The following is a 12,092-nucleotide window of genomic DNA, read 5'->3' on the forward strand; positions in this document are numbered from 1 at the left end:
AAGTTGGCAGGGAGGGTTCAACAGAGTTGCAGAAGGAACTGGAACCTGAAAAGCTCTGGTGCACCCACCAATGGACTCTCTGTTTGCACACAGGGATCTCTGGATCATAGACAGTGTGTAGTTTCAAACTAATGTGCCCTGTCAGTGCGAGGATTTCCACGTGTACAGTGGGACTAGCCAGTCAAATGAGCTTGGACTCAAATTACTGTATTTTTTGCACCATAACACTCACTTTTTTCCTCCTAAAAAGTAAGGGGAAATGTCTGTGCGTGTTATGGAGGGAATGCCTACGGGTGGCATGCCTACGGATTTTCCTCCTCTAAAAACTACGTGCGTGTTATGGTCGGGTGCGTGTTATAGAGCGAAAAATACGGTAACTAGGGGAGGACTATAACTCAGTGGTAGAGCATATGACTTGTATGCAAGAGATTCCAGGTCCAATCCTTGGCATCAGATAGAGCTGGAAAAGAACCCTTTGTCTGAAAGGACAGAGAGCTGCTGCCAGTATATGGAGACAACACTGAACTAGGTGCACCAATGGTTTGAGTCAGTGAAATGCAGACTCCCATGTAGGCATGGATGGGTCAGCCTATTTCCATTCCATGTCATTTCTGCATGCATTTAATCATGTCAGTTTCATTTCCTGTTTTTTTATTATTATTTAAAAATCTCTAATATGTACACTGTCCCCTAAAACAGGCATTTCCCCTCCAAAAATACACATTTAGGACTTTTCTATGCATGTCCCCTAAAATATGCCTTTCATCATGGAATACACATTTCTGTACACTTTTGTACACATTAACCAAGACTATATCACACAAACAAAACAACACAAAATCAGAGAAAAATGCAATCCAAATCCAATGGTGTTCTATGAACTGTGGATTAGGCTGATTCGCTTTTAAAAGCCAACTGAATGAAATTCTCCTCTATTCCTATTCCCATGTACCTAAGCCTCAGAAGCTGTTTCTTTCTTTCTTTCTGAACATGGAAAATCCAGACCTCCTAAAAAATCTCTGGTCATCTCTGTATTATTATTTCTTTTTCTGGAGAACACGTCCTTTACCGAAGCAACAGACTTGGAGATAAAAATGAATGTTTGAATCTCTTGCTTTTTCAAAAGTAAAACTTGAAGACACCCATATTAGAATAGGAGACCTTCGTTGTTGTGGCATTATTTAATCAATGCTGACAACTATCCAAGAATGCACATCATATTTGAACCAGATCACTCTATATTTAGGAGAAATGAAATGCATCAGCACTGTAAAGCTATCCCAGTGATTGATGGGGGCTCCAGTAAGAAAGCAGAACAAGAGCCAAGCTCATAAAGCAGATCTAGCAGAGCCCAGACATATCCTCGATAGATGAAAGGGGCTCATGCTCCTTTCTCTAGGTACAGAGCTCTGAATGATTCACTCATTTCCTAGATGCCAGTTAAATAAGAGAGAGAGACCCAGTAAGAGGATCTTTGCTCTCACTAAGGCTGAAATCCTAAAGTGGGGAGAAGAACCAAAGGCAATTCATCAACTGCCAGAGCCAAAGCCCTGCTGAGCTTGAGTAATGGGTACTGTGTTGCTCCGTCTGCTTTTGTAGTTTGGGGGGTTTTTTTGCAAAAAAAAAAAAAAGTTTTCAATGAAAGGAAGCAATTTGGACATGCTGAGAAGCATGTTGAGAAATGTAAATTCCTCCTCCCCAGCTTGGGGATTTGTCAAGGTACCAGGATGGCTCTGGATCCTTCAGTTCCAAGCTGTTTTCTGGTTCATGAACTGCACCTGACACACATCTTTTTTGGCCTTACTGATGTTGGACCAGGGCGTCGGAGCCCTTGATGGTGGCAGGGTAGGAAAATCTGACATTGAATCTCCCTCTCCAACATCTGAACTGTGTCTGATATTTGAAACAGATATCCAATGTGTCCTGTGACTCCTGGAATGCCCTCTCGGGAGCTAAAGAATTGCACACTAAGAGGATCATTAACCTCCTTCATTCATTTTGACTGAAATGGGGAGGGGGTTGTAGATGTGTACAGAAATGTAAGAAGATGGTGTCTTTCATGGAAAAACCATGATGCTAGAGAAGTGCAAATACATACAAGTGGATAAAGCACCATTTTGGAATTTAATCCTCATTTTCTGCAGAAATCTCATGGCTTAAAAGTGCGGTCTATTTTATCTTGTCTGCTGACAAAAATATTTTATGGCTTCATATGAACCAACAAGACAAAAATTATATCCTGCTTATGAAAAAGGGGAAGATTATGGAAGAAGAGATGCACTAGATTATAAGAGACTTGAATGCTCACCTTTTTTCAATCCTTTCTTTTCATGCTCCTTGATCTGATCTTGGTTTGGTACTATTTTTTCCTTACAATTATTAGGTCTTCTTTTCCTGGGAATAGTCACATAAACAATCCCATCCAATAAGAGATCCTATAGTGAAGACAATTATGTCTTTATACTACTTAGCCAATCAAATTTGGCTTCCTTTGGTGTTCACCTAATACTTCTACCATGCTATTATCACCTTTGGTCAAACAGACTTTAAAAGTGTTTGAGTTCCTGAGTTATCTTCTACTACAAATGGTTTCAAAGGGCAGATATTCAGAAAAGGGAGTCTCTATTCATGTAGCTTAGATCTTCAAATCCGGGAAGTTCATAGACTTCTTCAATGGGGACTGGGTAGAATGATAGACTGGGATAGAATGAAAAAGTAAATTATTCTTGATTCTATAAGCCTTCACCATTACATTAATGGTCACAGCTATTCCATTTTAGCTCAATAGGATGGTATATAGAATGCTATAAAGTGTTATATTTGATTAGAGATCATTTATATTTCTTTAGAGTTGCAGGCTTTTCAATCTCAACAGGAGGGCCTTCATCAGGCAGAGCTGTTCAGAGGAACAATAAAATAAAATGGATTGTCTAATTATGCATTTTTTGGTCTGAATGTCTCTGACTGTCAGTTTGCTATTTTAAATCACTAGAAGCCCAATCTACAATTCAGTAAAACTGAATTTCTTGTGTCAGCAGGACAGAGGCACAATTCTCATATCGATTTTGAAGCCTCCACAAGGTGACTTCTCCTTACCTTTTCATTTTGCATAATCAACATTTCTTCTGAACACACTCCCACATGCACTTACCACACCCAGAAAGTCCTTTGAAATATCACATCAAAAGGGAACATGTTCAGAAAAAAGTTCATTAGATCAATCATTAATTAAGATTGGGGAAGGGAAGCTCTCCGTGTGATTCCTTTTAGCAGAATAAGCACACTTGTTTTGTTCAGGGATCCAGTCATCTTTATTCAACTCAAACTAGAACTTGTATTGCTGAGATATTTCAGCTTCTCAGCAAAGTGCAGTATTCTTCTCCTCAGTAATATGTATGTTGTGATTGTGAGTACTGTGTGATTGTGAATGTGAGTGTTATGGATCTTATTGCACAGGGTCTGTGACTTCACAGGCAGAGTATAAAGGTGAAGATCATTCCTTGTTTATCTTCAGCATCTTGCAAATCTCTTGTATTCCGCCTTTGAAAGATGAAAGTTCATTTAGTTATCATTCTCTGTAAGAGCAAACTCTGGTGGTTTAGTGTCTAGCATTCTGGAGTGAAATAGTACCACACCAAAAGTAAGCTAGTTGTTTCTGTATACTCAGGAGATGCCCTAGATATGCAAAATATGTAAGCTGGAAAATTAAAAGACATGTGGGAGCATAGGAGCCTGCTTTATACCAAGTCAAACCATTGGTCCATCTAGCTTAGTATTGCCTACACTGATTGGCTGTGGTTGTCCAGGGTTTTAGGTAATGGGTCTCTAATATCCTACCTTGAGATGCCAGGCATTGAAGCTGGAGCCTTCTGCAAGCAAGGCAGATTCTCTACCACTGAGCTACGGCTGTTCAGAAAGCCTACATAAAAACTGAAAAGCTACCTCACAGGAAACAGTGAGTTTACAGAATGTTGATGGCAGTTGAAATTCCAGTGAGCCAGGGGAGCAAAGAATCTAGAAGTCAGGTGGACTGTGTGCTTCTGTCAATCAAGTCTACGACAGAGAGCAATTGGAGACACTGGATGTTTGGAATCTACCTGTGCCAACTAAAACAAAACCAAAAAAAGTAAAACAAAAGAAAAATGGAGGGCGGCGGAGGAGGGGGATTTAAGTTGCTTCTAGTAAGTATCTTGGTGGGGGTGGGGAAAATTAGGGTTGGGTGTGTGCTTTCCATTCCAGAAATGCAAGAGGCCTGAAGCTCCTGTTTCAGGTTTTCTGAAGATAGAAACACTTACCCTAGTGGGTGAAGATACACAGCAGCACTTCATTGCAAATCCTGCTTGTCATTATTAACAACCATTGCAATTTGCATGATATTCTTATGATTATTATTAATTACCTTCTCCACGATTGCCTCAAGGTGATGTACATTATAAGCAGCAAAATACAGCAAAAAACACAAAAACCAGCAGATTCATTTAAAGCAAAACAAAAATTTAAAACACAAAGTCAACTAAGCCAATATGTAAAAGAATGAAAGTTTACTATCTCCCTTCTATTTTCCTTGCTCTCTCACCACCTCTTTTCTCCCCCAAACTTATACTCTCTATAACATTAGTGTCTCACATCAAACGTAACTGATCTGTAGAAAGGATCCAAGAATTGAAAGCAGAAATGCTGTATGTACTTTTGTAACCCAAGAAAATCTTTAATAAAAACAATTTAAAAAACTAAGCCAATTTGCCTAAGGAATTTCTTAAAAGGTTGGCAAGACAGTGTAAAGCCATGCTTATCCTTTCTCAGGTTGGTTTTTCTATAGCAGGGGTGGAGAACCTAGTGTCTTCCAGATGTTGTTGAAATGCAACTCCCTTTATCCACATAACGTATATATAAAATTGCTTTACAATGATAACCTTTCTAATACAAGGTTGCTTTTAGCATTATAAGTCTTAGTTTTTAAATGTTGTACAAACCATCTGGTGAATCTAGCACACTTGATGTGTACTTTCTATTTTTCTGTTAGTCTCATCTTACTGCTACATTACAAGGAACATTATGCATGTTATTGGATTAGCTGGATTTTGTAGGGCCACACTTACTCTACAGGGAGCTGGCTTCAGGCACCAGACCCATTGACAGAACAACTTTGCATTACAATGATTTCTTCAAATGTGACATGAAGGCTGGCAACATCAACCCCGCCATATGGGAATCTCTTGCAGATGACTACAGTGCCTGGAGACAGTCAGGTTGTGCTTCCATAGCAGTGACCAGAGGAGGACTGCTGGGAGAAGCGCAGAGAGTAGAAACATCAAAGTGCATCAGCAGTAGCACAACTGGACTCCTTCATCTGCCCCAGCTGCAATAAAAGACGTATCTCCCATGTTGGTCTCTACAGCCACAGCAGGTGCTGTAACCTTCCAAAGTTTGACTTTAACCCCAAAGGTGCCCTCCTCCATTGTATCCTGAGACAGAGAGCCCACAGTATGATTAAGCCCACAGTAACCACACACAACCAACTTTATTTTTTGTACAGTTTGCCACCTGTTCCCCATCAGAATCACACCCCCCCAGGAGGTCAAAGAAAGAGCTGGTGGTCATACCTAGAAGACTCTCAAAGCCTAGAGGATTAATTTACTTTCTCATGTGACATCATAGCAAGCAAGGTTATTTCAGGAGATGGTAAGTGCTGTTTTGAGTAATTGACATGGATCTGAGTTCCTTCAGTTGGGGGTTTTGATGGGCCCAAGGGAAAATAAATTCAGAACTTTAAAGCTATTTAGCAGCATTTTACACAACAAGCTGCCATGTCCTAGGAGGATAGTTTTACAGCCCAAAAGGCACTAGCAATTAACAACCAAAGCTGCAGAAGAGATGCAGTCCATTAGCACAGAGAGAAGCTGGATTAGCGTGCACTGCTTACTGCAAAGATTTAATACAGATAACATTGCAGTACTTGAATGAAGTTGAACGGTGCCACTGCATGATAGGTTAGCTAAAACAAAACAAAAACTTGTGCCAAATGTTCATCTCATCCAGGATTTTATAATGACAGGAGTCCAGTAAATGGTTTTAAAACACTATTATAGTCTTGAGTACACTTTATAAAGGTCTGATATTGTAAGATGCTAGAGCTTCCACTACAAATTGATTATAGCAATTCGATTTTTCTAGGACCGTGTTGCTCATACAAAACAGGTGATTTATCTTCTTGAAAAGTTCACAGTCGGAATTACAGCGAAGAGCAAGCAGAAAAGAATTCTTGCACTCACATGGATCGCACTGCAAATGCAAGCTGCTGCAGAATTTCATACTGCTTCCCTTTCCTCCATAGTACACTGAGGTGAGTGCCTTTCTTGATACCATCTACAGTACCTTGATGGTTACTTGATGGTGCTGGGGTGCTTTTTGGGGGAAGACATCTCATTGGATTTCATTTCATATCAGGGTAAATTGACCTATAATCATGCTTAAAATGGGAAGACTCAGATGATCAGCAATATAGCTATGTAATAACTGTGAAAAAATCTATAGAACATTGGCTGACATTTTAATTTCTTGTCATCAATGGCAAGTTTTTACCTGCAAGGAGCCCAATATCAGAATAGATTTATTTTAGGTGCTGCTGTCAGTGTTCTTCTAGAGCAACAAAAGGGACAAAACTTGAAACAGTGCAGAGTCCTAGTCAGTTTGCTGGGGTTACTCCCAAGTAAGCATGTGTAGGATTGCAGCCTCAGCCAATATGTTTGTATATATCTCAAACATTCATTTCCTATTTGATTCTTAATTTATACATTATTAGTAAACCTCACAGTGATGAAAGCACTGCCTTTAGTGCAGACTTCATTTCAAACAGATTCTGGCTAAGGTAAAATGACCATATTTATTCATCAGTATGTCAAAAGGACTTTGTAAACTCTGGGAGGGATAGCTTACTCACCTTACTTTTACATTTTACATGTCAAACAATTGATTCCAGAAATTATCAGCTTTTTAATGAATTGTATGACAACATCCTGAAATACAAAGTCTTGGCTGCTAAACTTCTTTTAAATATGTAGAATAGAACTGTCTTCCTATTGCCAGATAATATCAAACCAAACTCTAATCTTTTTCAAACAAAAGGAAATAAATCTTAGTTTATGGAGTGTAGTTTCTATTTTTCCATTTATCACTTGCTTTTTAAAGCTTTTAAAATTAAGTTTGTATCTAAATACACTAATAAGGATTTCACTTGTGCACTTTAATAGGTCACTATTGCACTGACTGGGGCTTACTTACGAGTAAATGTGGTTAGGCTCAAGCAGTTATGCAGCAACTACTTCCGTCCAGCAAGCATTGAGTAAACCCAACAGTTTTAAGAATGAGACTATTTCCAGTTATCCCAAGAGAGGCATATTCCACCAAACAGGAACTACATTTATGGCAAAACAGTATTTACAGGAGGAGACTAGCTTTGTAATTCAAGAACAAAACGTAAAAATACCCCTCAACTGGAATTCCGGAAGCTAGCAGCAAAACAAAGCAAAATTTCCACACTGCTGAATCAAGCAGGAGAGAAAAAGCAGTACGTAGTTATAAAGGAGAAAGGTGCTTTAAATTATGATTTCTTTCAGATTGCTACTATAGTTTTTTAAAAAAAATATACATAAAAGTATACAAGCTGGTAGAACTTTGCAGGATCTCTTACCATCTGACAAGTCAATTAGTCCAAGGTAGTGCAAAAGTTTCAGAGAGGAGCAAATCACCACCACAATTCCTAAAGTCTGGAGCCCTTCAGACTCGCCTTTGCTCCACATCCTTTAAGATAACACACAGATAGTAGCCTCCGGCGTGCTAGCAAAACAGCAGGCAGGGATTGAAAGCAGGGGGATATTCAGCTGTTTGAAGCTTTTCTTCCTGCCGCTGGGTAAGTGCATGGCTCATTTTCTCTCTTTCGTTCTCTCCGTCTCTCCTTGTGCGTGAGTGTGATTCTCACTCTTTTCCTTTTCCTGTGTTTCCTGTTCCTCCGCCTTTCCCCACCCCACACTCTCGCAATCCTGCTCTTTTCCACATTTTAACAGTAATGTATGATTTAGTTTCTCCACCCCCCCCCCTCCATCTTTCTCTCTCTTGAGGGCAATTGTCTCTACAGTTTATCCCTCTCATTTACAACTTAACACCATGTTGCTAACCTCAGCAGCAGCATCTGTGGGTCACTTATCTTGCACTTGGGATCGTTTGATCAACTCCAGCCAAATGATGCTTCTTCCAATTGCTTTTGTTGGTTTGTACAATAAGGGGGGGGGAGATACTGAAGGAAATGATAAAGGATCTTAATTTCGCTCCTTCCCCACATGATGATCTTTGTTTTCCAATCATCAAGGCTTCCTCCAAGAATTGCTCAGCATGTCGAATCTGTAAGTGGGACTACAGTTCCTCTTTCCTAATGTATTCAAAAGGAAACACACTATTTACTTTTTGTGGAGACCTGAGAATGGGCTAGCAGCTCTACAGTAAAAGACTGATTTAGATTATGCATATCCATGAAATTTCAAGGCCAGGAAGAGCCAAAGTTTCATATACAGTGGTACCTTGGGTTACAAACGCTTCAAGTTACAAACTCCGCTAACCTGGAAGTAGTTGCTCCGAGTTGCAAACATTGCCCCAGGATGAGAACGGAATTTGCATGGCAGCAGCAGGAGGCCCCATTAGTGAAAGTGCACCTCAGGTTAAGAACGATTTTGGGTTAAGAACGGACCTCCGGAGCAAATTAAGTTAGTAACCCAAGGTACCACTGTAGCCACCATTGCATACAGTGATAGCATCTTGTACTTAAGATGTGAGACCCAGATTCAAATGTTCAGTCACTAAACCTAGGTTCAAACTAGATGCAACACACACTCCTGTTTCTCTTTCTCCTGACTTCTTAGAAGTGGCCTTAAGGGGCTAACAGTTTGAGAGGAAGAAAGTTTGGTTTTCTCTAGCTGTTTTTCTGCTCAAAACTGCTGCCAGGCTGCATTTCTCCCAATACAGGGGAAATCTGGTTATCGCTTTCTCACCCTGCCCCCCACCCCAGCATGCTTACATATAAAAGTAGCTAGAGGTGCATAAGCAGGTGGAGGGAAATGGGTTAAGCAGGTGATCTTCCATCTCACTGCTTTACTTAAACTTGCAGTGTCCTCTAGGGATGCTTCAGGTTTTTGTTTTTTTAATGGAACCATTTGTCAGATGTACTTTGGTCCTTAGGTCCGTTTCATATTTTACCAGGCAGACAGTCTTTTTTTAACTTTAATTTTTAAATGATACTACCTGAATATCATATGGAAGGGACTAGTAATTTCTGAAGGGAATATAGAATCATAGAATCATAGAGTTGGAAAAGACCACAAGGACCATCGAGTCCAACCCCCTGCCAAGCAGGAAACACCATCAGAGCACTCCTGACATATGGTTGTCAAGCCTCTGCTTAAAGACCTCCAAAGAAGGAGACTCCACCACACTCCTTGGCAGCAAATTCCACTGTCGAACAGCTCTTACTGTCAGGAAGTTCTTCCTAATGCTTAGGTGGAATATTCTTTCTTGTAGTTTGGATCCATTGCTCCGTGTCCGCTTCTCTGGAGCAGCAGAAAACAACCTTTCTCCCTCCTCTATATGACATCCTTTTATATATTGGAACATGGCTATCATATCATCCCTTAACCTCCTCTTCTCCAGGCTAAACATGCCCAGCTCCCTTAGCCATTCCTCATAAGGCATCGTTTCCAGGCCTTTGACCAATTTGGTTGCCCTCCTCTGGACACGTTCCACTTTGTCAGTGTCCTTCTTGAACTGTGGTGCCCAGAACTGGACACAGTACTCCAGGTGAGGTCTGACCAGAGCAGAATACAGTGGCACTATTACTTCCCTTGATCTAGATGCTATACTCCTACTGATGCAGCCCAGAATATGTACAGTGGTACCTCGAGTTACAAATGCCTCAGTTTACAAACGCTTCAGGTTACAAACTCTGGAAGAGCTACCTCAAGTTGAGAACTTTGCCCCAGGATGAGAACAAAAATCGTGTGCCAGCAGCGCAGCAGCAGCAAGAGGCCCCATTAGCAAAAGCACGCCTCAGGTTAAGAACAATTTCAGGTTAAGAACGGACCTCCGGAACGAATTAAGTTTGTAACTAGAGGGACCACTTACTTCTGTAAACATACAGGACACACTATAGAGCCACAACTGGCGGTGACATTCTCCCCCCACCCCGCTTTTAGGGGCATGCTCACTTTAACCAGCCTTTACCAACCCGGTTCCCTCCAGATGTCTTGGACTAGAACTACCATCAACCCTGGCTAGCATGACCAATAGTCAGGGATTATGGAAGCTGCAGTCCAAAACTTCTGGAAGGCATAAGGTTGGAGAAGGCTGCTTTACTCAAACTATGTCCATGTGAAGAACTACTAACTACTTAACGTCGTTACTGCAGTGATAAATGAGGTATGAATTACAAATGACCTTGTACACTGAAAAAAACTTTTGGTGGTGAATAATAAAGAGTACTGTGAAGAGAAAAATATTTCTAAGATGATATAGAGACACTATTTCACACAACTAAGCTCTCATGTAATGTGGCTTTCCCTAATTCCCATCATTCCTGAACTCTGGCAGTGCTGACTAGGGCTGATGGGTATTAGAATGAAAAATAGCTGGAGGGCATCAGGTCTCTTTACACATGTAAGGGATGGCCATGTGGAATTCTGAAATCACATGCGTCAGTAATATATATATATATATATTATTGCATAAGCTCTTTACTGAATATATACACAACTTTTTCCTGTTGTATTATTATTTTCATTATTTATTAAATTTGGCAGTTCACAGCACTTGGCACATTTGTTGGATTCCAACTCCCAAAACACGAGCCAGCATAGGCAATGATAGGAGGCAGAGTCCAACAACACCTGGAAGACACAGGTTTCTATCCTTGAACATGAGGGTGGTAATGGGATTTTTTATTTCTGAGTAACCTTTCTCCTGCTTTCACAGTATTGCTGTTGTCTGTTGAATCCCTAAATTTCACATGGGAGGGTCCAGTGCTTTTTTGGGGGGGGAGACTCGAGGGTATGCAATACTGGCACTCTCCCCCCCCCAAGTGTGGCACTTACTGTAACAACTTCATGGTGAGTACTGGCACCTTTTTTCTATAAAAAAAGCACTGGGAGGATTCATATTCTATGAATACAAATATAGAAGATAGCTGTGTAACAAAATTCATATTGCATAGCAGGGTGGGGGTTTCACTGCCACTGAGTATCATTCTGAAACAACCTTTTGGGCTTCCTTAAAAAAAGTGGTGGCACTTATCCCAGATGGAGGCAACAAGATTGCTAGAACACCAAGTGCCACCTAATGCAGTAACATACTCAAGCCACAATGAACCTGCTTGCTCAAGAGCAGTCCTAAAGCAGACCCATTGATTTCAATAAGATTCCTGAGTATGTTGGCTTCCAACTCCAGCCACTCAGATGCCTCGCATAATAAATAATAAGCACAGTCATTTTCATTGCATTGGCATAAAAATATATCTGGCACTGTGTAGCATACAGATTTTTAAAAGCGTAGTTCCTTCCAGATAGAGGAAGGGAGTAAGAAATGAATCAGATTTGTCAGCTGTGTGGTAGATTTTGCATTCTGTTTTCTACCATTATTACTCCCATCTAGTAACTTGTATACAGTTGTAAAGACAGGCCCTTTCCCCAGCATATGTCTGGAGATAGACATGGGTTTTTTAGAACCTGGAAGGTGGCATGGTATTGCTTGAAATAGCCCACTAGAATTAGAAGGCTCTGTCAATTTCGTTTCTTTCAGGTTTTTGGTTTTCCAATCTTAAACTCAGTTCTTCACATTTCTGCAGCAATTGGTGTATTTATTTTTAAAAGGTTCTTACAAAAACTTGTCAGCATTTTAGTGAGAATTTATTCTAATAAACACATTTTTATCTGCAGTTTTGAATGTACACATTTTTGTAAGAAATTCTTTTATTTCTGTATGTTATTTTCCCCAATATGTTCACTTTTATACAGTTTCCCTTAACATATACATTTTTGTAAACACGGTTTGGCTGG

The 12,092-nt window shown here is 40.2% G+C and overlaps 1 protein-coding gene and 1 long non-coding RNA gene across 13 annotated transcripts in view; one reads left to right on the top strand and one right to left on the bottom strand.

Moving 5' to 3' along the window:
* The window catches only part of KCNIP1 (potassium voltage-gated channel interacting protein 1), a 613,686-nt gene that overhangs the window by 55,967 nt on the left and 545,627 nt on the right, over nt 1–12,092 (bottom strand). Inside the window, exon 1 of one of the 12 annotated variants that reach the window (XM_081178864.1) lies at nt 7,691–8,073. The exons of the other annotated variants lie outside the window; for them this stretch is intronic. Coding sequence (XP_081034990.1) covers nt 7,691–7,799 — 109 coding nt within the window. The 5' untranslated portion in view covers nt 7,800–8,073. Of the gene's footprint in view, nt 1–7,690; nt 8,074–12,092 lie in introns of those variants that run through there. 12 annotated transcript variants of the gene reach the window in all.
* Nucleotides 5,730–12,092, top strand: part of LOC308578659 — a 28,942-nt gene continuing 22,579 nt past the window's right edge. The window contains exon 1 of the long non-coding RNA XR_014004068.1: nt 5,730–6,343. This is a non-coding gene — a long non-coding RNA (uncharacterized lncRNA). The remainder of the gene's footprint in view (nt 6,344–12,092) is intronic.

This window comes from Podarcis bocagei (assembly GCF_964188305.1).
Source record: "Podarcis bocagei genome assembly, chromosome: 2".
Lineage (NCBI taxonomy): Eukaryota > Metazoa > Chordata > Lepidosauria > Squamata > Lacertidae > Podarcis > Podarcis bocagei.